At 40.9% G+C, this 26,954-nt stretch overlaps 2 protein-coding genes across 3 annotated transcripts in view; one reads left to right on the top strand and one right to left on the bottom strand.

The window, feature by feature from the left end:
* Nucleotides 1-1,668: 1,668 nt before the first annotated feature.
* Nucleotides 1,669-13,270, bottom strand: scarb2c (scavenger receptor class B, member 2c). The gene is made up of 12 exons (XM_076757595.1): nt 13,035-13,270; nt 12,212-12,369; nt 10,720-10,864; nt 10,152-10,343; nt 9,842-9,933; nt 8,961-9,080; nt 7,998-8,176; nt 7,769-7,887; nt 5,508-5,581; nt 5,021-5,072; nt 3,827-3,979; nt 1,669-3,389 (listed from the first exon to the last, which is right to left on the bottom strand). The coding sequence occupies exons 1-12, from the start codon at nt 13,155-13,157 to the stop codon at nt 3,351-3,353; spliced, it is 1,446 nt and encodes a 481-aa protein (XP_076613710.1). The 5' UTR covers nt 13,158-13,270; the 3' UTR covers nt 1,669-3,350.
* Nucleotides 13,271-16,208: 2,938 nt separating this feature from the next.
* The window catches only part of rai14 (retinoic acid induced 14), a 39,938-nt gene continuing 29,192 nt past the window's right edge, over nt 16,209-26,954 (top strand). Inside the window, exons 1-2 of one of the 2 annotated variants that reach the window (XM_076757593.1) lie at nt 16,209-16,453; nt 17,869-17,950. In XM_076757593.1, coding sequence (XP_076613708.1) covers nt 17,915-17,950 — 36 coding nt within the window. In that variant the 5' untranslated portion in view covers nt 16,209-16,453; nt 17,869-17,914. The remainder of the gene's footprint in view (nt 16,454-17,868; nt 17,951-26,954) is intronic. The other variant, XM_076757594.1, reaches the window with a different exon arrangement.

The raw sequence follows: 26,954 nt of genomic DNA, 5'->3' as shown, positions 1-26,954 counted from the left end.
TACACTTTAACCCGGCAATTAAGGACAATTCCACGTCAGAGGTATCTAACTGAAACCTTAACGTGTCACAGGATGTAGAAATTTATCCATCCACCCAATTTTTTTTTATTTTACTTCACTCCTGGAGTGTCAGATCTGAGGCCAGGACCTTCATGCTGGCTCCTGTAGATACTCTACACGAATGGTCCTCTGCTAGGCTGCAAGCTAAGAAAGGAATTTCTGGCCAATGAAAACGGAAGAAGTTTGCCAGAATTACAGAATATCAGAGGTGCAAAAAGCAGCCACTGATTTTCCCTTAGGCCAGGCATTAACTATTAACCCTATTGATTATTCAACTTTGAACTGGCCGGCAGTACAAACTGGTTCTACTGCTGTAAATGTTTGAATTTGATGCTGTAGAAGAGTAAGGAATAGATACATACTTTGGGAAATACACTTATTTACTGAGAGTTAGATGAGAAGATTGATACCGCTCTCCTAATTATATGTCCAATAAGCTATAGCCAGCAGGCAGTTTGCTTAGTTTAGCACAAAGACTGAAAGCAGGGGGAAAACAGCTAGCCGGGCAATGTCCAAAATGAAATGAATCAGCCTAACCGCAGGCCTAAAGCTCACTGATTAACGTGTTACATGTTAAATTTTATGTGGAGGCTGGACCACTGACCCCCAGGAGTCATGGCAACCTCACTGCTCTCGGCCAAGAAATATCCCAGCACGAATCTCCACATAAAACAACAACTTGTTATTTTCACATCTATGCACCCGTCACTGTTCTCCTGCATGGATGTCCGTCCAAAGGTCGAGTCACTGCGACCTCTGTCCTGAAATCTGCTGGAGGGAATTTCATGACATCGGGCACAAATGTCCACTGAAGGATGAACTCATTAGAGTTTAGTGGCCAAAACACATTTTTGAACACAACTAAAGAATTTGAATTACGAGAAAACATCATAAAAATTTATCATAGAATAAAATGAAGAACTGAAAACAGTTTAACTTCAAAAGGTCAAAACTCACCTTCACCGTGGCAACATAATGTCCTGCTCCTGTAAAACTGTAACTCAGGAACAGTTTGTGACCATATTTCACATTCGGTCACTGATTTGGTGACACTAATCTTGGGTGTCCACCATGAAACTGGGATGATTGTATAAACTCTTCTGTGCTACCGCGCTAAATGTGTGTGTGAGTTATCCAGGGTTGACAATTTGTAGCTTCTTTGCAGCAACATCTATATTTGAAGCACTGTCGTCCACCACAAGCTCGTCGGTTTTGCTGATATTGAGCTTCAGGTGATCATCATCGTCACCTCGCTGGAGTTTCTGGACAAAACTCGGCATGTTACACAGATATAGCACAAAGGTATTACTGCATACAGTCTGTGGAAACTACAAAAGTAACTTTCATTTTATTAGGTTTTATTTTATTCTCAAAGAAGTCAGCGTAATAGTATTCTGTAGCCCACTCCTCTTCTCTGCTCGAGGCTAGAAGCTCCAGGCTACGTTAGCCGCTGCTAGCGTAACACACACATCTCTGACCGAACTTTCAGCAGTCAGAAATCAACAGGGGTGTGTCTGAGAGGGTGTGTGTATTCAGTGCAGGCACAATTAGAATAAAGTTTCAACACAGACTTTCAACATGTGCTAACAGTAAATTAGTCAGAGCCTCTTAAGGGTGTAAAGTCATCAGGGGACTCATGCTGTACTGGTGACCTCTATTCAGAAGGAAGAAGCAATGCACAGTAAGTCATTATACAGCACTTTATGAAATAATGCAGCATTGTGTAACGGAGGAAATACACGCCCTCAGAGAACGTCAAGTCGGTTTATTGAAGTTGTAGTAAATAGCAATGTGCAAATTGTTAGATATATGACGTTCAGCGCGTTAACACTGATTACAAATCGATTTTACTGTGATGGAGTAGTAGTGTAAACAATATTCTCTTTACATATAAAAAAAAAAAAAAGACACAAACACAAGACAACAGTGGTTATTGTACTGACAGGAAATCTGTTCAATTTTAAGAACGGGTAATCTAATCAGCAGTAGCCCAATAAAAACAAAGTCCTCTCTGCGTAAAAAACTTTAAATAAAGTCACAATAACCTGATAATACGCTGTTTAGAAGTGCAGAACTGAACCATAAAAAAGATGACTTTTTCCTAGTCCTTACAAGGAAAAAACCCAGTTTGAGATTTGGCGAGATGTTTATGGGCAGTGTCACGAGCATGAAGCTGTTCAGAAGCGGATTTTAGCGTAATATCACACATTCATGGCAAAACACTGGGACAGAAAACAGGCTTCACCCCATCATGAGACTGACACCGTACTCCACACCACCCCTTTATCCTGCTGCTGTTGAAGTAAATCTACTTGGATGTTAAACCGCATTATATTATTTTCCATTCAAAGCTACAACAGAATGTGGTTTTAAACAGTTCACCAAAGCTTCAGAGCTCCGGTCAACTCAAGAGAGTGAGAGAAAAGTCTGGAGGAGGATGTTGTCTGCCACTGACAGCTGTACGAACTCACAGAGGTGACCACTGGCCTGCTTTTAGAATCAGTAATCCTTCATCGCTACGACCGTTCAGTAGCCATTCTTTTTATGGACACACACTCATGCACACACACACACACACACACACACAATTGGCTTTCCATCACTTTTGGGCACCTTCCATAAACTTACATTCATTTCCTGGAGACTTCATCTAACCATAACCAGAACCACTGCTTGCCTAAATCTAACCTTAACCCGAGTCTTCAGCCTGAAGTTTAATGATCTACCTCGTGGGGACTTTCATTTTGTCCCTTTCAGGAAGGCGAGCGCCTACTATGAGACAGAAGATTACAGGCTATGATCAAATAATGACAATAACAAACACACAGACAGTGTTTTTTCACTCAAATTCCTGAAGGTTTGATTAGCTCAGAGCTGACACTTCAAATTAGATACGGTAAGAGATTTAAATGACTCAGTTCACGTTGCTTCAATCAAAACTCCCACACTCAAGAGTAAAAAGAAAAACACACTCAGCATAAGATTTAATACAAAAATTGGGGTTTTCAGCATCACGACAACTGACTTGAAAGGAAGAAATTAAGCCCGACCTTGTAACAAACAATACAAAGAGAGCATGCACTCCCCTTCACCTGCTTCCTAAAACCATTGTGTTAAAAAAAAAAAAAAAAAACAGATTAAAAGGTGAAATTGAGGTTATGAAGGGAAAGTGTTACTTGGACGTTAAACGGGGAAAAAAAAACTGCAGATCGACTGAACCCTTGTTGTGTGAAATGTTGACTTATACCGCAAACACTGGCGACCCCCCTCCTTTCACATCCTGTTCGGTGCTATGATGAGAGCAGGGGCTGTCGCTCTGCAGCAGTGCTCTGAAAGATGAAACCAGACACAGGAAGGTTAGCTGAAGACAGCGCTGACACACACGTCTGTAAACTGAAGGGAACGGAGCAGCCTGACGTGTCTACGGAAAAGAGAGGCTTACTTGCTGCACGTCCTTTTATTGGTGGCAAAAACACCTGAACTGTATCAGCTCAAACCACTGCCATCCACACTTCATTAAAGGCAAGACATGTTAACTGAAGTGTTCTCAATGGAGGAACTAACAGCAAACCTCCCAGTGAGGACAGACATGTTTTTAAACAGATATTATCCTGTAAATGCTTATTCTGGATGAACACTGTGATGAGGTGCTGCGCTGACTTGTTCATTTCAAATGTGCGTAAGTATAAATAAACATCTTGTTGAAAAAAAGGAAATAATTGTCAGTTGCAGCTCTTACAACCACACAAACTCATTCACGTCTCACCTCAGGGACCTTCTGTCGACACATGAGGAACATGAAGATTCCTCCCAGAATAATGCCTAGACCAATCAGCATGAACGGAATGTTCACCACGACACTCTGCTCGACAACAATGGCGCGCAGCTTCAGGACCGACGGGTCGTCGATGACCACGCTCTGAGGGGAGGGCGGGAAGGGCGAGACGAGAGGCAGAGCTCAGCGTGACAGAAAAGCAATGCAGAGGTAGATCATCTATCAGAGTAAACAGACCTATTTCACCATTTCGCGCCTGTGATTTGTTTCAAAGCAAAGAGGACATAAGACTGATGAACTTTAACCGCTGCTGAACACTCTGAATACTCTGAATTTCATTTGACAACCACCTGTCAGACTGCACCTGGTCTGATTTCCTCCATGTGAATTTTCAAGAACTTTCCAAATTCCGAAACTTAAGAATATTTAGTCGTTTTCTTTCAGGGTTCACAAATTCAGATTCTTCAAACTATCAGTCACACGAGCCAAGAAAAAGAAGTTTGGTAAACCTGGAAAAAAAGAAAAGCACATAACTTATAGATGGCTTCTAAAGTGACATATCTCAATACTACGAATTCAGTGTGACACAAATGTCCTTAGTGAGCGCTCAGGAGTGATTAAATTTCCCAATTAGGCCTTCAGCTGCTTATAAAATTCAAATTATCCCGACTTTTCTTTGCTTCGATGCAAGTTAAATGTTCTGATAGGAGAGCTCTACTTGCAAACTGTCAACTATAAAAAAGGTTTTATTGCCACATCCACGTCTGATAAGACAGAACAGCAATTAATTCCTGGCTAACTTATCAAAGGTTCTCACTTTAAAAGAGAAAAACATGACAAAAAATGACTGGGACTAATTCTAACTCTGTACATAGGATAAATGACAGGTTGTCCACCATCTGAGCCCATCTGCAACACATCCTGACCTTTATCTTCTTTATAATAAAAATGGGCCAACCAGTGTGACGTTTGATGCCAATGAGTTGTATCATTTCAAAATCATGTTAAAGGTGTCTCTGATATTATGCATGACACATAAGACATATGGTTGAATCACATGTGAACACAGTCAATGACCCTCTTTCACCTTTGAATGTGGCCTAAATCTGGACCGCTGATGGGGGCCAACCAGCGTTCAGTCTGCAACTAAATCAAAAAACGTGTGTGTTTGTGTGCTTTTTGTACCTCATTGAGATAAACCACAGGAAAGATCACTGTCCTCACGTCTCCCGTTTGACTGGAAAAAAAAAAGGCATAAACAAAAAGAACTTATTCACAATGTTTCACTGACTCATAGTTTCCGTTATCTTTACTAGCACATGAACAAACGCTGTAAGCTAAGGAATAAATGGCAAACAAACATTCAGACAAACTTCGACAACATGTCCATCTGTTCAGTCTAGACCCCAGATGACATCACTGTCTGCTCCCTTAGATACCGAGCAGATGCATAACGGGTGAGCCACGACTGTCCAAAAGTCCATCCATAACGATGATGGTGGCACAATTGCTTTACAGTTTTTTTTTTTTTTTTGCCAGCACCCTTCCTTGACTTGAGTAGTTATACAGTTATAGCGGCTTCATTAAAGCCAATACGGCGACAGCGGGGGTTTATGACAAAGAAGGTGCAGTATCTCAGCTGCAGACGCTGATGAAGCCATGAGTCGATTACCTGAAGGTGGGAATTTTCTCCACGTAGACGTTGACCTGGAGCCGCTTTGCTGCTTGCAGAACGATTCCTGTTAGCTGCAAACAGAATTGGACGTTGTTAGGGTGCACGTGGTTTAGGAGAAACTTAACTGAAACGACCTGTGTGCAGAACGCTCACACCCGTCACTCCTCATCGATCAACATTTCTGCCTCATTATAGCACATTCAGCACCAAACCTGCACGTGGTCAAGACGCCATTTATTATGTTCCAGATCTTTGTGCTGCAAACACTTTTCAGCAAAACGTACTTCATGAGTCTGGTTGGCACAAGTGACCTGAGAGCTTACACACCAACCTACACATGCCGCACACACATACCGCAGCAGAGGTGGATCTGCACACATCTTTGCTGTTGGCGGCCCAAAACCACAGCCCTGAAGCAGGCGGCCAGGGCAGACTGCTCTACTGATAAAGTTGTACTGGATGCCAGCATTTATGACAGAAGTGGCAGGACTTTGACCAGTCTTAATAATTTCACGTAGCAGCATCGTGAAGATTAACGTTTAGGAAGGAGGAAAAACAGATAAAACAGTAGCATGTTTACTGGTTTCAAAGACTGATTTCAGTTCACGATGCCGCCAGCATACATGGTGGTGTGATGTGCATGACTAAGCATGAAATGAAAGTCGCAGGTTAGGCGAACAGATAAAATGTCCACATGCTTTTTTTTCCCCACCTTTTCCTGAAATATTTCACCATATTTGATATTCAGGCATCACGATCCATTTTCCATTTGTGCTTATGTAAGCTTCAGTTCACTACATCCAAATTGTGCCAACGCAGACCTCTAAAAATACACTGCAGCGAGAGAAAAGGGGTTCAATCGAGTCTTTATGCAAAGTAAGCACTGCATGGCTGCTAAGAGAAGAAACCAATCTGAAGAAAGACTGAAACAGAACTGTCGTATAATTAGATCTTATTCCTGTCTTAACTGTTTATGTCTTTTAGTCTGTCTGCTTTCTCTCAGCAGTCAAATTAGGGTCACGTTCAGGACCAGAAAAAAAGGTTTATCAATATCAGTCATTTATCAGCTCTACGGTATGTGATGCATCACAGGATATGACTTCCCAGATTTCCTATGACAGGTTTTTATAGCTGGGTTCCTCTTCAAACAGTAACCTCACTTCCACACCTTTGCAGACTCACTGAGCACTTACGTTGCACTAAAGACACACTCTTCTCCTGGAAGTGTTTTTCAGTCTTCTTCCACTTATCAAGAACCCTCAGCCAAGTTATTACAGTACTACTCACGATAAGAGCAGTGAGCTTATCTTCAGTGACAGCTCTGTTCCATGTACCTCTGCTTTAATTTTTAACCACTGTTAAAAAAAAAGAAAACTCCCGCCTCGTGGGTAACCACTGGCTGGCGGTGACAAAGCTGAGAGGTCATGGCCTTGTGGGAAACATGGATGTTTCATATCAGCATTACTAATGTTTCTATGAATCACATTGACAACATGAGGGTATAAAGTAAATACACAAATGGCATCTTTAAAGTCCCCCTCTGCTTAAAAATACGTTTCCCTTTTTGTTACTTGACTTGGATGTTTGTGCAGAATGATGCATGTGCAGAGTTTGACACCAGAAAGCTGTTTTCAAGCTCATCTGTGAGAAGTGAGAAGTGGAAACTTGAAACCTCCAGCGCACAGACTTTTCAGTGAAGTAGGAAACATCTTGTGCTCAGCAGTTAAACTTGTGACAAGAAACATTCAGAGATTCTGGTTTTTGAATGAGGGAGAAGAAATAGATGTGATTTTAAGAATTTAAACAAGTTAATTTAACTTTCTGAGAGAAAAGGACAAAAATTGTTCTTCCAAGCAGAGTATTACTCTCAACCAGCCACAAGCCAACCACTGGTGGGCCTCAGTGCGCCATCTAGTGGGCCGTGGGGGCAGTGGTGCTGCCAAATGCTTGAATTAAAACAGTGTATTTCCTTATCTGAACACTGAATTCTCCTGTATTAGTAGTAATTTGAAAATCTAATACTGTTGCAACTCTAGTGAACGCGCTTTGCCACTGTTAGCAAGCTAAAGTTCATTTGGATGCAGTAACACCAGATGGATCTGCTTCTGAAATGAAAAAGCGACCTGGGAGATAACCCAGCGCCAGGAAATCCTCCAAAGCACGCAGGCAGAAATCTGACCTTGAACACATGAAATTACAAAAGGTTAGAAAAGGTTGAGACGGATGGGCTCTTTAAGGACTGAAGTCGAAATTCCTACCGGATTGATATCAATCGTCGTCTGGTGCCTCTCCTTGTTAGGCTTCATGCCAAATACATCCTGAACAAATTTCTGATCTGCCTGGTAGAAGTGTGGTGAGGACATTATGATGGGAGCTCCTAAACACACAGAAGACTCAGTGAGAGAAAGAAGACTGCATTTCACTTTGTGAGGAACATTTGACTATAGGACACAGTTCCATGCAGATCAGCTGCTTAGCGCACGCCACCTTGTTTACACGGGCTGACATTCAGCACACCAGAGCCCAGGCAGTTCCCAGCGGGGACACAGAAGCCCGCGTTGGCCGGGTTCACGGACAGATTGGCGAACACCTCGCTGGGGGGACTGAAGCGATACCCGGGGATCCCCTTCACGGTCACATCCTCATCATACAAAGCGTACAGAGACCTTGGAAACAGAGTCAGATGCTGGTTAATCTTGGCAGGCACAAATAAATCCTGCAAAACTGAAAGTGTGACAAAAGTCGGAATTTCATACATGAGTTCTGTGGTAAGCTGATTTACAGAAAAGCTGCACAGCACAAACAGGTTTTACCAAAAGTAATTCAAAGGTTGTGCTGGTCTTTGACATCTCACTGCCTCATAAACCATGGCTTGTTTCAAGCAGCACTAAATAGGTAGTAAGCTAACAGTGACCTCATTTATGAGGCCAGCAGTGACCAAGTTAACTGGTGTCCCTAATCCAATATCCAGACATGAATAATGCTGAGGGAAAGGCTCAGGAAGAGTTCTTAGGATGACCGACGGGAGAGCCATTTGCCAAGTCAAGCCAAGCTGATAAGGAAAAGAATGACTCAGGAAAAGAGGAAGCAGAAAGCCTGAACTGAAACCAATTTCATATTACCTAAAGCTGAAGAAGATTTACGCTCGGCTGTGCTCGAGGCAAACTAAATTCAAACCTTTGATATCTTTGGGAGAAAATAAAAACAAAGCCCACATGAACTTAAAGGGACTTTTCCAACTGTGGTGATTTAAATGCCTCATATCTACAGACCCTCTCTGAAAAGAGAGAGAAAGAAACTCCAAATGAGTGTGAAGGCTAATTAGCCTGTGAAAAGCCCAGCAGAAGTGCATCCATGAGATCTGAATACTACTGTGTGTATGACCATGTATGTGAGTCTTCCAGTATCGTGGTCCTCAGCAGTCTGTAAAACACCGTGGTGTCTACTCACCTGCACAGGTCCGAGGAGAACATGTAGAGCGTCTCACTCTTGGTGATGACCGGATGGAAAGACGCTCCATTGGTTCCATTGATCATATTGCATTCATCAGACGTCCACCAATTCAGCGAGCTGCACGCATGCACAAAGAATAATATTAATGTTTCTGTTTTTTAGCAGCACCCAGCAGCCAACCATTTCATTTCTTTCCCATTTCAGCTTGACTGAAGGACTTCTAACCAATTTATTGGGCAAACTATGTTTTTTTTTAAAGTTTTAAGTGCAGCAGATCAACACTGAAAATGTTTGCAGGTCAGAAAAAGCTTGACTAAAGGTGCTTTTGCTGTTTGTGTTTAAAGAATAGCTGTTGTGCCGTTTTTTGTGCTATGCTAAGCTAAGCTAACTCTCTCCTGGCTGTAGCTTCATATTTAACTAACAGACGTGAGGGAGGTATCAACCTTATCATCCAAATCTCTGCAAGAAAGCAAATGTGTATTTCACAAAACGCCAAACAACTCCTGAAAGTGCAGTGTCAGCTGACTAACAAGTCAAGTATGCAGGATCACAGTTAGACCTCACTGACAGACACAACAGAAGAGCGTGAAACAATCAGATTTAAGAGAGACACTGATGAAAGAGAATCTCTGATGATAAAAGAGGATTAACACAGTGTGACTTTGAGACACAGAGACACAGGAACAGTGTCATATCAACAGGATGAATCAAGCCTTCATCATATCCTGTCTGGTCCTGATGCGATCACGTGTTATCCAACTCTCATCCATTCAAGTGACATGTAATCAATGATCGTCACTAATTGGATTTACAGAGCCAAGAGATAATTCTCATTCAGTCATTGTCAGTTTTTGCCTGAGGTGAGCGGAGGTAATTACCTTTCACCATTCCACGTATCCACTCGAGCGAAGTCTTTGTAGTTCTGCTGTCCGGTGTAGAACACGTACTCACCGTCGTTTGAAGCGTTGCTCTGTGAGAGAAAAAGCAATATTTTCAACAAACAGCTCTCACACAAGAAAGCTGAAAAAAAACACAGGAGACTATTAGAGACTATTAGACTCTTTACAATTCATGATTCTACTAAAGCTTCTGTGCGATTATCTGACATCTTTTGTAGCTTTTTATGAATACACACACACTCCAGTCTGTACAAGCGTGCAGTAACATGTTCATATGCTTAAATGAGACCTTATAGAAGAGTCCGAAAACAGCATCCAGGTCAGGCCGCACAGTTTTGAGGGCTTTAAGCAGGCCGTCCTCGTATCCCCACAGCAGCTCTCCCACTGTGCGGGTGGTGAACAGGCCTTCATCGGTGGCCTTCATGTAGGAGGAGATCAGATTGGCCAGAATGGAGTGATCCTTGAATTTCTCCATCACCGTCTACACAGGAGGAGGAAGTGAATCTTGTTAAGAACAACTTGCAGCACTACACTGCACGCACATAGCAGTGGCACATTACAACAGACCAAACGATCAATTTAGGAAATCACAGCCAAAATATTGAAATAAGTATCAGAGAACAAAACAAGCATCACATGAATGATAAACATTGATAAATATAGTAACCTGTGCATCTTTTAGACGATGATTTTACTCTTTTGCCGCCAAAATGATCTCATAACCACTTTGGTGATGTAACACACCTGGACTGAGAGTCAGTGATTTATTGTTTATTATGTAATGAATAGATCTTTCTGAGTTTGTTTGGTGCTGCCCAATAAAAGAAACCAGACAATTATTGATTTCTGTGGCTCACCATTGCAGGAATGTTGACTGTCCTGATGAGGTCACTCTCTGGGCCTCGGGACATGTTAGGCTGGAATATGTAGGTCTTTGTGTTGACAGCGGATACTTTAGTGCCGTTATCCTGGAAGTTCACTTGCTCCATAGGCCGGTACTCTCTGTGCAGAACAAAAGTTACAGCTGGGTTAAGTTTTGAGGTCTGTTGCTAGTTCCTTATCACAGCGTGCAGGAAAATATTTTACCAGAAAAAAACAATTAATTAGTCTGTTCAGGGTGATATTATCTTCCTAGATGCAGCATCAATGGCCCTAAGTCCTGTGTGCAATATCAAACAAATCACCACATTAGCACCATATTATATATGAAAGTAGGATGATACTAAATTTCCCATTAAATGTAGTACGTGTACCTCAGACTGCAGAGGAAAGGTTACTGTTGAACATTCACAAAGTTCTGTGTTGAAAATCATATATTTGGCTGAAATATGATGTAATAGAGGAAGTAGACATTTCCTTTTAACTTATTTCCATCCCTGACTCAATTTCACGTGATTGTCAAAAAAAGGAAAATACATCTTAGTACTTGTTGAGCAACAGTGACAGCTGCTGTGATGATGCACTTACTGACAATCTGAAAAAATGAAAGTCTTCTTCAGAAAAGAGGATCTCAGCTATTCTACACAGCTAATCATCATCTCTGTGTAGCATGCAAGTGTAGGACAGGAAGTCACTAATAATGTCTTTTTCTGAAAAACTCCACACGAGCTGCATGAAACTCCTCCAGTTTAACTGAGCAGAGATTCAAGGTTGAACATGTGTGACTATAGAGACAAAAAAAAAATAGTGGTGTCAGTCAAAGCTGGGTTTGCAAAATAACATGAACTTCAAGATTGTACAAGTATGTCAGCGGTTCACAGGGATATTTCAAGTACTGGATTGGCTACCGTTATGGTAAAGATCCACTTTTTGACACAGTAAAATGCTGTTTGGAAGAACAGCAGGAAGGAAACAAGTAAAAATTTCAGTGATGCACTTCATAATTCTCAGCGAGACAAACCGGCAGCTGTGCAAAGCTACTGTGTCTGTCAGTGCTGAGAGTGGAGAGGCAAACGAGCTGCCTGAAGCTGGCCAGAGACAGGACCACAGTAATATGACTCTGCGAGATGTCACTGTCATTTCTGAAACAACAGTAATTTAGTCATGGAAGAAACATGTGGGTTTCGTTTCTGAAGAATTGTTCTCCCTTGAGGGATGACAGACCTGGTTTCCATTGTAGAAACTATAAATGTGCAACTGCAACATGTTTGCCTAGCGTTGTACTCACCCCAAAAATAGTGGTAGAATTGTACTCAAGTGGCGTCTTCAGTTTGTTTATTCATGTTTGATGTTAATTAGAAGGAGGCACCTTGAAAACAATGGCTTTTGTGTCCCCCTCCTGTTTTTGGCTGTGAGATCTGCACTTTTGTTTTACAGAGCAGATGAATAGAGAAATACCGTCTCTCTCACCTGTACGTATATGGTCCAATCTCCACCACAGCAGGCCTGTCACCCTTCACCACCTCCATGGGATTGGTCAGATTGAAGAAGTAAAACTGCATGTAAATGGGGGCTGGAGGATTCTCCCACACGTCAAACGCCTCTGTTCCATTCTTCAACACGACCTTCTGTGGGGGACAAAGGGCAGTGGGTTATTTGGTTTGCACAGATGAGAAAACTGCATGATTTCCACAAATAGCGTGCTGCTGATTCAGCTGTCCTCACATCACATGACGATTACGCTGCTGCTGCACAAACGTGCTGCAAGTGGTGAAATCACCATTTAGATTAGCTGTCATGAAATTAACTTCACATTAAAGTAGGCCAAGTGAGGTGAGGCTGGTCAGTCACAGAGCAGGAACAGACCAACTGAAACCTATGCCAGATATGAAGGTGATTTGAATATGGTAAACAAAATTAAGAGTTAATGATGGGGGCAGAAAATGCAAAGTTTTAAATGAAAAAATACCCCAACAAGCAGCTACATTGCTTCATAGCTGTCTATAATCAGTAGCTGTCACAACATGTCTGACTTTAGGAGTCGTTTGAAATTACAGTCCTAAATCTGAGTCATTAGAAAAACATTCACCCTCATAGGTTGGCTGGCTAAAGACCTGAAGTTGTCAAGCAAATATTTCTACGACGAAAAATCAGTTGTAAAATCAAGACACTGTTTTTTATCAAATCAAGCTAGCTACAATTAGCCGTCAACAAAATGTCTAACTTTAGCTTATTTGGCGATGATCAGACGTTAAAGCCTGTTTGAAAACGTTAGCCTGAAAAAGATGCTTACCTTCGTAACCAGCGACTGAACAAAATGTGGAAACACGTCAGACAAAACCAAGGCAATGCCTGAAATCAGAAATAGTATAGAAAACAACCCGGTGCAGTAAATGCAACAAGTTTTCAGTAGCATGGTGACACAGCAGGATGATACCCCACAGTAGCTTTCTCTGACATTAGCTTCTCTCTCTGTGTGTGTGTGTGTGTGTGTTGTTTGTTTTGATGGCCGTGAAGTTGCTCGATGGAGCAAAGCTACACATCCGGAATGAAACAGTTCACGGCTACCACTTCCGCTTTCTTCGACAATCGACTACTTCCTGGAGCATACAGCCGTGACGAATACACTACAGGGCTATACTGACAATAGCTAAATTAATGCTAAGTTGTAATTTATAATGGCAAAATGTGACAGTGCCCCAACTTCCATTAGATGATACATAAAATTATGTTTTTCCACCTTAGATAGTTGTGGAGGCCCGAGTGCAGGGAAAATATCTCTCTAGCAGATAAAGACTCTTTGTTGTCACGTGACAGTAACGTCACTTTTGGAATCTCAGCCTTTTGTGGGTCATTGCGTTGTAAACAGAGGCCATAACCATTGATATTAATATATAGAAAAAGTAAATATAAAAGCAAAAGTGAAAGACGATCAAAAACTGAGAACAAACGTAACAAATAAATTAAATGCCCATGTGTTATTTGGAGAGCGGTTTAATGTGATGCAACAAATATTTTTTGGGGAAAAGATGCGTTTCTGTAAAATTTGATCAAATCTGACCTTTAATACGTGAGAATTTAATACTGTTAACCATCTGAATGTTAGCACAACCATGTTGAAATTCAGGTCAAACTCAGGTTATCTGAGTGTAAACAAAACCAGGAGGTATCACTGCACCATTGTTTCTGTGTCTTTAAAACATGGAAACGAACAGATTATGCTGCTATGTGCTGTGGGGAAGGGTTAAGGATGGATTACAGGCAAAGTGGCCCCCGTCTTATTAGTCAATATGCACCCCTTAAGCAGAATATCCACTATAATGCCCCTCAGGTGTGTTCTGCATCATCACCTCTTGTCTGTATGACTCGTAGGGGCCCACAGTGATGTTCAAAAATGACCACAAACAGGTGTCAATAGAGGACCATGCATTCTTTTTAATTTTAATCCAGCAGGTAAATCCAACAATGTCTATGTCTGCTTTATTTAACACACAAATTACCTTTACTTCCACCTCCTCATACCTTTAATAAATCTCTGCATTTTCACCTATGGATGCATCCAGTACATGTTTCAACAATTGTATTGCCAAGTTAGATATTTTCTCACGTGTACAAATAGTTATGGTTTGTATTAATAAACTTTTGTGTGGGGATACATTTTAGCCTCTTTTAGAAATACATTTTATCACCTATTTTTACAACACTGTAGTAAATAGCGCCTCCACTAGATGGTGTTGTGTTGATATTTAATAAGACTTCATGCCACTGCCTGCATTCTTTGTTGGTCTGTAAAGTCATTGTACATGTTGAGTCAAAATTACATATAAAGGAGGACACACCTTGGCTAAGCAGACTAACCTATGAGCAGGCCTCCGTATCTCTGAGTCACACTGTCTCTTGTTCTCTGCTATTTCCTTTCTCTCTTTCTTAACACAGAAGTTCCCAAAGCACTTACTGTAAAAAATATTGCTCATACTTATACAGGAAACATTCACCAGGACAATCTGAATAGGTCACCACAGACGGTATATGAATGATATATACTGAGCTGAGAGACAAGTGGTTGATTCTTAAAATTTGCCATAAATCGAAAAATTTGAACATTTACTCTTAATGAATGGTTTTTGTTTATGACAGACACGTAGACAGTGAGGTAGCCCTGGTCGCATTATCTCATCTAACCAGATAGAATCAGCATAACAGCCTTACAGCTCAGACACGTTCTTACCTGCATCAAAATGTTTCACTGTAGTGCTGTTGCGACATAGATGCACGTCGTCAACATGACTTGTCTGACTGGCTGCCTCTCAGCCTTTGAGGTGATACATGCTGATTTTACACATGAAGGCCAGTTAACACATCATGAGTACTACACAGCCTGTAAACACAGCCGAATGATATCCTCTGTGGATCTGGTGGATGCATTATGGGAAATGCTCCAGATCCAGATGATCCAGGGGGGATCAATAAGGACTAAAGTCACAATATATTGGTCCCCTTTGCATGCAGTTTGAGTAGTCTTATCTAAGGGTCTGTTGCTCTGTTGCAAGTAGAAGTCCTGCATTGAAAATTAAGTATACTTAAGTATACTAAGTAGAAGTGCAAATGTATGATCAGGACAATGTGCTTAAAGTATCAAAAGTACGAGCACTAAATGAAGAAAAATGTCCCCCTTGATTGTTTTGCTATTTTCGATTATTGTTACTCACGCTTTAATGTAAAAGCAGGATTTTACTGTTGTAGTTGGTTGAGGCGGAGCTCATTTTTAACTGTACAGGAGTCCAGCTATTGATTATTTTCATTATGGGTGACTTTGATGATTATTTTCTCTATTAATCAATTAATTGTTGGGGTTGTAAAAATACTGAAAATAGAGAAAAATGTTGCCAAAGTTATCCAGACCCCCAAGTGACACCTTCATAATGTTTGTTTTGTCCGTCCAATAGTATAAGCCTCAAGAAGTGGAAAGTGGCATTAAATGAAAATACTCAAGTAAAGTACCTGAAATATGATACTTTGGTAAAGGCCAACTGAGCAAGTCCCCTAATTTTATGGATGTGCAATACTAACATGCTGGAATACATCTTTAAGCAAATACACACATGCATTGCTATATTAATTTTAATTAAAAATACATTAAATGGCTTGAAATATGTGATTGTTACATTGGATCTCCAACTACATGGAGGTCAGGTACCAGCTCGACATTTTTGGGGGGGTCAGGGGAGTTCAGGGACCTGGTCTAACATATACAGTTCACTGTGGTGAAGTAACACAAGCTTCCACGGCTGAAAGAGTGAGACCTGGGCTAATTTATTCTATTGTAGGTGTGTGAGCGCGGTTTTGTGGGAAATACTCCTTTAGCCAGAACATGAATGGGGCACAATGGAGAACAGAAGAGGGCTCGCTCGCCGCGGTCACGAGAGCACTGTGAGAGTGACGTCACTTTCCTAAACCGGGCAACAGCAGTTGAGTTGAGTCTCGAGCGAGAGACAGGCAGGAGTCCGGGAACAACTTCTAATGTATGCGGGCCGAGTCGGGCCAGTGTGGAGGGGCGCACGGCTTTCTTCTCCTTTATGCATCCTCCTGCTCGACTTAGCTCAACAACGGCTCGCTGTTTTCTCACCGGCTCGGTAGCGAATCTGTTTTTGGCACAAAAAAACGGTTTCTTTTATGTGTCCTGCCCTCCCGCGACTCCCAGCACTGGACCGGGTAAGTGTGTCCAGTAATTTCATATCATGGACGGAGTTGTTGGTCGAAATGATGGCTGGACATTTTTACAAAAGGCTCGTAACTAACTGTTTGTAAGTCTCAGCGGGATATTAAACGGCTCGTGAGCGTTCCCACGGCGGTTACAAGCCGTCCAGGCTCATATTCAAGCGTTCACGTCGCGCGCATTTGACAGTTTTTGCAGCTTCGTTAATGTTTGTGCATAGACTCACGCGCAGCTCCCATTGTTTGAGGAGCCGTATGCAAATACGCACAGGTAGCCACATGATAGACTGTGCTCTGAACTGTTTGTTGGTGGCAGTTTGAAGTTTGTCAGCGGATTCAGGAGCAAAGTTTGTTGTCCAGCAGTGAGACAACAGATTTGTAGGATATCTGTTCTTTAAAAAAACAAAAAAAAAAACCAAAAAAAAAACCTATTGAGATATACCTACTGTTTAATTGTTGTTTTGGTCCACTGTGGCATTAATGGGCTCTCATCAGGGGTTCCCCGAAAAAACAAATCTTTATGAATGTGATTTGCAAATATGGGCTAATCTTTTTTACATGTTGCCACGGGAGCCCAGACATGGCTGTCCTTGATGTGCCCACTTACTGTACACCCCCTCCAACACACCAGCATCTGCCCACATTAAACTAGAGACTCACAATCTGAAAAAGTCTTTTTAACCTATTTTTGTGTCTGCAAAATCTTTATGAATGCATTTTAAATATTATTCTCTCAGACCTAACTGCCAGTAGTAATTGCAAAGAGGCTCAGATTGCTTACATGGTGTTTTTTTTTCCACAAAGGACTCTGAAAATAATAAAGTATGTAGGAAGTATGTACTATTTTTGACTGGAATGCTCCCAATGATATTCTGGGAGTAAATCATTGAGAAGGTAATTTCAGGCATGTTAAGAAACAGTTAAGACACTAAAATATAGTCACCACACATCCCCAAGGGCTCTGTGGTGACTGAAAACATACTTATAGGACACAATACAAAGCCGGGTACCATTTCCAGCCACAGGTTTAAAGTAGAAGTGCATGTGGTTTGAGATCCTTTCCCCAAACTGCTCATTAATTGGAGAGAACTAGTTAAATGTAGAAGTGCTTCACATTTGTGACAGCTCGAGTATAGAGCACTGTGATCAAACTCGGTATGAAAACTTTTTTCCACATTTGCTTATATCACTTACTGTCGCTGCTGATGAGGCTTTAATGAGCAGTTTTTACAAGCAATATGTTGATTTACTAAGGCTGTAGACTATTGCCACTGCACATAGATCCCTGCAGCATCACAAAATACTTGATAAGTCCGGTAGATGAGTCTTTTCAGAAACACTAAATCACATTTGAAATGGAAGCAAACATCACTGAGGCTGAGTTTAAACATCTGTGTTTCTTCTCTCCACAGCCTTGACTGAGTGATTGAGTGAGTGACTGCATGGACCAGACTGAACATGAAGAGCCTTAAAGCCAAGTTTAGAAAAACCGATGTGAGTACTGTAACACATGCTCATGGCTGTGTAAGGTGTGTGTACATGCAACCGTGTGCGCACACGTGTATGTCTGCATGGCTGAGTCACCGTCTGTGTATGTATGGCTGCAGCAGTTTCGGGTGATTTATGGCAGATTTTCTCAACCTTGGAGTCAGCAGCACCCCACGGCTTGTTGATATTTTTCCATTTAAGACAAAAATAAATAGATTCAAATCGTAATGTTGATGTAAACCATTTAGAGCTTCCTCCATGCTCTTGTAAACAGAAACGTGCTGCTCAATTTCACATGACAGCTCGTCAGCTCTAATTGAGGGTGTCATGAGAGTTCAGGGACCTAAAAACGGGGTCATGAGGTTGAGGAGCCATGATTTATGGTGTTGGTGATATGACAAACTTTTATACAGACAAGTTGAATCACTTTGGAAGGTGACTGTACAGTGTGATGTGATGTGATGTGATGTTTTTTTTTTTTTGATGAATCCTACAAAGACCACAACTATCTCCAAATGAGGATTTGGTTCTGTTGGCTATGAATCAGTCTTTAGGGAGGAATTTCTTCATGTTGGTTCAGTCATTCATTCTGTCTATGATACTCTACACTCACAGGAAGTGAGGCGTCTCCACAGCATCTGACTCATCTGTTGTCACGGTGACCGTAATGACACAGAGCCAAACGCCAGACAGGAAAAATCTGGAGGGTTGCTGATGGATGGGATAAGTTTTAGGGGATGGAGGGAGTGTCAGAAGTAGTATGGGGAGAAGAATGCCAACTAAATGAGATACTTGGTTTATGTAGGCAGTTTCCATGAGATGAAGAGCGTGCAGCAGGGCAGGATGGTGCTCTCTGGTTCAATGGTATGCTCTGCTGAGAGAGAGACTGTCCCGCAGAGGAAGAATTAGGTGGAGTACACCCAGGCTTTTACTCAATGATAGCCACAATGTACTGCAAGGCTTAAATAGTGCACGGACGTGTAGAAAGCAAGACTTCTGCTAGTGGAGAGAAATAGTTAGTTAGTTCATCAGAGACCCACCGACAGATCATCTTGAACAGTCAGCTGTACAGTTAAAACTGTTTATAAGGAATGCACAGCTAAATATATGTATAGAAAATGGGAAAAACAGAAAATCTTTCAGACTGTCTGATTTAATATTTAACAGCCTGTCATTTTACATGGGCCAACAGCCTAATATAAGTAAATTATTGCAAATTCAGTCAGCTATGTGGGAGGGAACAATAGTGTCCATTGTTCTAGAAAGTGCTGTGTCCAGCCTTGGTCTGCAAGGTCATAGTAGTTCGTCCTTCATGTGCAGAAGGGATGGTGGCTATCTCACCTTTTACTGGGTGTTTTCCAGTCAAAACCTGTACTGTTATAGTAAGAGTTGTAAATTGTCTGAGATGGATGCTTTTGGAGCGAAATGCTCATCCACACTGAAATAGTTTGTCGTAGGCGGCATGAGAGAAGAAAGGGAAGAGCAGTGGATGTGAATGTTGCTTAGAAACACGACTGAAGCCATTTGCAGTCACGCATGCCTTTGCAGACCTCACACCCACATACATTGTCGCACTTTGATCGCTTGGCTGTCTGATCATTTATCTGTGTGTCTTTTAATTGCAATAAATCCTTGCTTTCATATCTGTGCCTTGATATGATGCTGTTTGGAAAAGGGAACGACTGAACTGCAGTGCTGTACTCGTCATCGTCTATTAAAAACCACTGACAGCAGTTTTGATTGATCTGCCAATTCTTTTGCAGTGAAAGTGCACACACATTACACAACTCCAATTCCAAAAAAGTTGGGACACTGTGCAAAACGAAAATGAAAACATGTGATAATCTGCTCTTCTTTTAGACGTATACTAATCTGCCTTTCCAAAGTCCAGTATGTCTGAATACGTGGGTACACGTATGCATACAGTATATATGATTTGTGCATGCCCAGCTGTCCAACTCCAAAAAAGTTTGGGCAACTAAAGACTGGGAAAGATGTGGAAAGCTCCAAAAACACCTGTTTGGAACATTCCACAGGTAAACAGGTTCATTGGTAACAGGTGAGAGTGTCATGATTGGGTATGAAAGGGGCATCTTAGAAAGGCACAAGCAAGGATGGAGAGAGGTTCACCACTTTGTGAACACATGATTGTATAAAAGATGTCACTACATGAGCTCAGGAACACTTTGTAAGACTGTTGTCAGTAAACACAGTTTGTTTGCGATGACTGCATTCTGTTTTTATTTATGTTTCACACAGCGTCCCAACTTTTTTTTTGAATCAGGGTTGTGAAATGAAATGACAGTAATGAGGCATTATTGTTTTGCTGTAGAGATAATTTAATAACTGATCTGACTACAAAAGCATTTTATGTCTGTGTGTTTCGTGTTTCATGCAAAGCCCCTCCCACAGACAATATCACACCATCAGAGTACAGTATGTATCTCACGCTGTGTATACTTTGCATTGATAATCTGAAAACAGTTTAGTTCTACTGCATTCTGGAAAATATCTAACTATCTATATTCTAAAATGAGATACTTCATTTGCTCTTGAAAATGTTTGTGAAATGCAGTACAATAATACACTCTTTTAATTAGGGTAAAGATCCATAGGTACACTTTTAAAAACTTTTAGTACAGTGTGCATTCATTTTCTATGCAGAGGGATCCTGGGTAAAACAGTGTCTGTACTGTAGTACACACATGGTAATTAAAATTAATGGTCATGATTAAGATATGCACAAAAAGAAAGTTTCACAGGCCAGCGTGTTTATCCTCTGAGCCAATAGCCATTCCATCGCTTTTTATAGAAACCCTGAACAACCGCAATAGAAAGAAAATATCTCCTTGGTCCTATTTTAAGCCGTGTGTGTCAGTGACAGATTACAGAGGAATGTTTCCCCCTGAAAAGCAGCCCTTCATTTTTTAAAACAAAATAACAGAAACCTAATGCCCCCGTAAAATAGCTTTTCTTCAAGTCAAAACATTTCCAGATAATGCGTAATGGAATCTGTGTTTTAGTGTGAAATCTTTACTGAGGGCTTCACTTTGAGGATCCTCCTCCGGCTGAACTGAACGCACCAGGCAGCCAAACCTTCACTCAAACACCTCTTCAACATGAGGCCTAAATAAGGTAGAAATGTTACTGGAGGAGAGAAGACGATGTGTTATTACTGTAATGTGATCCAGGCAGGATCGGGGCTAAATGTTGAGCTGGATGATAATAAAACCTTGATTGTATATTTTTCAAATTCATGGATGGTTCATGTTTTTGCTAGATTTTTTTTTGTGTTTCTCCACTCAATATAGAAAGACCACTACATAATTACATATATATCACAGACTTTATCAACCAGACCTACCACATAATAACAGCTGTGCAGAACCGAATCCATGCATTTGTCCACATTACACTTGAGATGGTTTGCTCGCTGGCTGACAGGACCAGGGCCTTGTTTATTTGATTCACAGAGAAGGTAACTCATGTGGTCTTTTCACAGCAACAGACTTTGACTAGAAAAGCATAGGTTAATGGAGCATTAATTAATCATTCTATTTATGTGTCCTAGGAAGTCATGACGGTGCAGAATTGGCAAAACTAAGCAGAGTGTGATCATTATTAATCCCATTAATTACGCTTGTGTTTTCCCTGTTCTGCCATTTTTACACGGCTGTTGTTGGTAAGATATTTAGCCAGCAGTGTATCATACAATCTTAATTATATTGTTCAGACACACAATTACTGCAATTCATTTTGCCTGTTTATGTGCAGACCAACAGAGCTCAGTTTAAAATTCTATTCAACATCGTGAATCCTTCAAAAATGAAAAATATTTTAATGCTGAACTGCAGGAAATGCATAGATAATTATGGACAAGGCATCTAGAACTTTCCACTGATGTACTGATAAAGCCATACATGATATCTTATGTTTGAAAGTCAAACTCACTGTAAAGTAAGGGTGGTAGTTACTGAGTGGGAGGATAAAGGATATGTGTACACCAGATTGTCATCATGCACGCGGATTAATCCCTCATCTTTTGTATCCAGATTGCCGGTGTTTTGACTGGTGGTCTTAAACTCTCTTTTCTCTGTTTATACATTAACATTTATGATATTTTTACAGGACATTGTTATATTTCTTCTTGGAGCTGGTGTGCTTTTTATATCCCTGTGATTGTGGACTGCAAAGTGATTTCTTCCAGGATGAAAAGTTAAATGTGCAAATGTTTTATCCAGCTTTACAGGCACTCAAGGTTAGAGAATATTTAAGGTTAGAAGGTTAAAATATCACCTTGCCGTACACTATAGTTTTTGTTGTGTGAAGGTTGACAGGGTGGTATTTCTCTGAGTCTACACACACGTATACAGAAAGAATAATGGCACACCACTTATGTACAGATTCACCATTATACTACTGTGTAATACTGGTCACTTTTTGTGCTGTACTTTGTCATCAGCATGCATTCAAATAAAACGAGCACGTAAAGCAGTGCTACGTTAAATAAGTCACCTTTCTTGATGCTTGGCAGCTTAAAATTCTTTTCCTCCTTAAAATATGAGGAAAAACAGACCTTTCTTACCACATTGTGTTTGGGGTATGCTTGTAATTATCTTGTGGCCTTCCTTGATTGCTGTATGAAAATATGTTTGGCTACAGAAATACCATGCAAACTAGCTTGAAACTGCACAGCCGGGCAGACTCAGCAGAATGTGTCACTAGGTTAAGATGATCGGCTTTCCTAAATGCTGCTCTGTGAATGCGCTGTGGGGCTAAGTGGTGTGAAAACGCTGCCTACGCTGAAGGTGTTCATGTATTTTCAACCTTAGTATTAAAGAGCTTTATTGCTGCATTTAAAAAATGTTAAACTAACTGAGAACACGGCTGAATGTGATATTTTCTGACAGACAACGCAGCTGTGGTAATAACAGTATTTTCCTGCACTGGGGTCATCGTGGCTATGTTCTGGTCTGACTTGTTCCACACTAAATTAGTCCACCAAAGTCTATGCATGCCATTATCTAAAAGTGAATAATATCAGTGCTGCTTCAGCAGAATCTATGGGCAGGTGTGTCGTTATACAAGGTCAAGGTGAACCGGAGGAATTCTTCTGTGTGTGTTCTGAAATGTTTGCACATCTTTCTGCTGGACTGGACTGTGTTGTTTCTGTTTATCTGTGTCTGCCTGAATATGGAATATATCATTGGCATTTTGGGATTTGTTTGTGGATCATTTCGGGTAAGCCTATTTGGCCAAACAGTCAGTATAATGAGGGAGGTTCTGTGTGTGTGTATGTGAGCAGTGTTTAAGACAAGCAGACGGTGTAATCTGGTTTCTGGGAATGGGGCTGGCAAACAGCCACAGAGAGACTTACAGGCATTCTGCCTCAGCCATGTCTGAACGATCAGCTGTCAGAAATGGTTTTGCTGTGACCTACACAGATAATGTCAGTAAAAATGGTTGTCTTTGATGGCTTCAAATTAGACCTTATTTATTTAATGTGAATGCAATTCAGCCATTTGAATCAGTTTATTTTGATGCATACAGCTGATTAAAGGATTGGCTGTAAAAGAACTTTGCCTTAAAAAATACAGTCTCAAGTTGTGAAATTTGGTTTAAATCAGGGGCTGTCTGATGAAGAATAAGCTAACTAAGCATTGAATGTGAACTAACATGCAGTTCCAGCTTTTGGTTGATGATTGCTTTCAGTGCTTAGTGTGGGGGATGCTTGACTGACAACAAGGACTTATTGAAGTTCTCTGTACTACTCTACATACAGTAAAACAATGCAAAAACCACTCTATAATGCAGTGAATCATTATAAAACTTGTTTTTCTTATGTTAGAAAAAACAGACGTGTAATTAGTCTGAGAAATCTTAATTAAATCTAGCAGTGTGCGTCGACCCCTTGAGACCACATTAACGACTCTGTCCCTGCTGTTTGAGCAGAGCTGCTCTAAATTAGTTAATTTGCTTAGACTGTTATCGTACTCTCAGCCCCTTACTACCTCCCCCAAGCACATTACTCACCGACTGTGCATGTATGTGCACACATGCACACACATGCACAATCTGTTATTATGTGTGTATTCTACTATTGATGGTGGTTCTAGTATTAAACCCTCACCCAGCCCTACATACTGTCACACTATTTCAACTTGCTCCCCCAGCTGCTAGACTAAGCAGGATTACTCAAGGCTTTCACACACACGCTTCCACATCCATGTGTGTAGACCCGTATCCACAGCATATGCGCAGACACACACACCCTCCCCTAATCATCCACTCTTTCTGCGTCTAATTGATGTGTGGATTATGCTGGCTCCTTTCACTCCACACAGCTGTTTCATGGCTTCATCTGAGCTGCATGACACTGGAGACTAAACTGAACATGTACTGTTTGACACTTATTGAATAGTATATTATCTGAACTTAACAAACAGTGGAGGAATGGAGTCCTTCTTATCAGGATTTTGAAATGCATCTACTCTGTTAACTGGAGCAGCACTGTGAAGAAAATCACATGCTGATCATCTGAAAACATTTGTAAATAAGGCAGTGTGCAAAGCATGACGCCATTATATTCCGCCTCCTTCTTAGTTCATCAAGAAAGATTTGGCCATTAGAGACAAATGTTACACTCTACTTTTTTCCATGAAAGTTGAAACACACTGTGGTAAAATAAAAATTATTTCTATAGTAACACAATAATGCAGCAGTGCTTCAATTATAGAAGGTTACTTTTTAACTGGCGCACAGCCTGAAGTATCTCCACTCGGCTCTGTTTGATTTGGCCCAGTCTGACTTGGTTTGGCATGGAATGGTTTGTTCTGGCTGGGTGTAGCAAAAGGGTATTAGTACTGGGAGTGACAGTAAAACCTCAGGGACGGCCCAGGATTAATCTGGGAGAGGAGGTGGAGGAAGGGTGTGTGTCTTTGTGTGTGTTGTCAGTTGTCAGCAGGAGATAGTACAGCAGTCCAAAGGATAACTATGGCCCTGTTCACACTTACTGTAGTATCTATTCTCTAGATACACTGTGTATTCAGACTCTACATCCAGCTGAAGGAAATTGCATAAAGTGTCAATATTGATATAAAAATACATATGCAGTCAATTAAGAGAAGGAAAGTGAAAGGTGATATGTGTTCACAGAACTTAGCAGTTTGATTTAATCATGATTGCCAGGAGGATGAGTGACCCACCAGCCAGTCACGTGCACGTTGAGCCACGGTTTAGGTTCAGAGCGGAAACAATCAGTCGATTAATCAGTCGACTGATTTCAGCAGCAAGTCCTCTGGTCCCAGCCTCTCACATAATGTGTGTTGGAGAAAAAAGGACATTTGAAGAAGACCCTTTGACTGGTGGAACTTACATTTTTCATTGGCTTCTGACATTTTATAGAGCAAACAATTAATCAATTGAGAAAATCAGCAGATTGATTGGCAATGAAAAGAATTACTAGATGCAGCTCTACATGAACAGAAATGCAGCCGAAATGATTAGTCAGTTTAATGATTTGTTGATTTTGACAGAAAATTAACCAGCCAGTTTGATGATTGATTGATTGATTGATTGATTCATTCATTATTGATTTTTCAAGCAGAAATGACTGGATCCAGCTTCTCTCATGTGAAGATATGCTGGTTCTCTCTGTTTTATATTACATAAACTAAACATGTCTGGGTTTTGGACAAAGAAAACAACCTTTAAAGACATCTATTTGAGCTTTAGTTGAGCTTTTTTCACTATTTCCTGACATTTTATTAACCAAGCAATTAATCAAGAAGATAATTATCAGAATAATTGATCATGAAAATAATAGTTAGTTGCAACCCTAAACAGACTAATGTGGTCACAAGAGGTGCATTCAGCCTTTAACCTGTAATCATCTCAGTATCTCATGACATCATATGATTACTGGCTGAAAACAGTCTTGATTCTTAAGCTTCTCAGAGGCTTCACACATTCCTATCACACATTCAAAGGTATTAGGACAGTCCTTGTTATGAGTACAGTCTGCTAATCTTGTCATTAGGCGTAAGCAGAAAGTAAATGTCATCAAGCCAAATGTTATTTTGTCTCCTTTGTGGAGCTGACAAGATAGTCTCACGATGATGAGTGTTTTCTCTGTGTTTGTATTAGTCTTGCTTACAGTGGCTTATGCAGAGTGTAGATGGCTGATCCATTCGTGGATGTGTGTGACTTTAGTCACCACAGTTCGTGAGCTGTTATATGCAGTAACTATTGTGCTTATTATGCTTTAGTTTCACCATTGATTTTGACCACAAGGGCTTTTGAAAGAAGGTTTAAAAATACAGTCTTGAACTAGTTAATCTAAGGAAAATGGCTTAGAGCCTGTTTAAACACGGATCCAATTAAAACAAGAACTGCTCATGGGATCTCTTTATTCCTTATCACCTGTGCACATGGACTGCAGACAAACAGCCAGGAAACCTGCTCGTCAGCAAGAACATGGAGCACTGAGCCTGGTAAAAGCAGGCAGGTGTGATCTTTATGCCGATGCATGTGATTGCATGCTCATTTCTGTGTGGGTGTGTTTTTGTGCATGGGCTTGTTTGTTGTCTGGTGTGGGTGTGAAGACATCAGTGATGGTACAAGGTGCTTTCTCTGCTGCTTTATGTGTATGTTTGTGTATTTGAATGGGTTACTGCAGGTATATTTATCAGTGGGACTTTAAAGAAAACTGGCTGTACATCCAGAGCAGCTGTCTGTTGACCTGCTTCAGGACTACATATAGATGATATAGTGGGTCAAATATTACCTGTGTTAATGGCTCTATTTTCCCACATGTCCAAGTGATTAATGGGGACAACAAATTTTTGAAATTGGTCTGGTAGTGAGTGAGAGGGCTGCAGCCAGCAGTTGTGAAACAGGCTGCAATGTAATCCCTCTGGGCATTTGTGTACATCCACCAAAAAAGTGTTCTTTCCACTGACAGGCTCACATTGTTAGAAATGTCTGACAATACTATGAAAAGGATCCCTTC

Source organism: Chaetodon auriga, chromosome 19 (assembly GCF_051107435.1).
Source record: "Chaetodon auriga isolate fChaAug3 chromosome 19, fChaAug3.hap1, whole genome shotgun sequence".
Taxonomy (NCBI): Eukaryota; Metazoa; Chordata; class Actinopteri; order Chaetodontiformes; family Chaetodontidae; genus Chaetodon; species Chaetodon auriga.
The sequence above is the reverse complement of the archived record's forward strand: the minus strand, read 5'-3'. Positions and strand labels throughout refer to the sequence as shown.

Excerpts from the sequence above, each read along its gene's own strand:
- scarb2c (XM_076757595.1), bottom strand. The coding sequence starts at position 13,157 with ATGCTACTGAAAACTTGTTGCATTTACTGCACCGGGTTGTTTTCTATA. Across the intron at positions 9,934-10,151 it reads TTTTCGGACTCTTCTATAAG|AGCAACGCTTCAAACGACGG; the intron begins GTCTCATTTAAG and ends TTTCTCTCACAG. Across the intron at positions 8,177-8,960 it reads TTCTCCTCGGACCTGTGCAG|GTCTCTGTACGCTTTGTATG; the intron begins GTGAGTAGACAC and ends TCTGTTTCCAAG.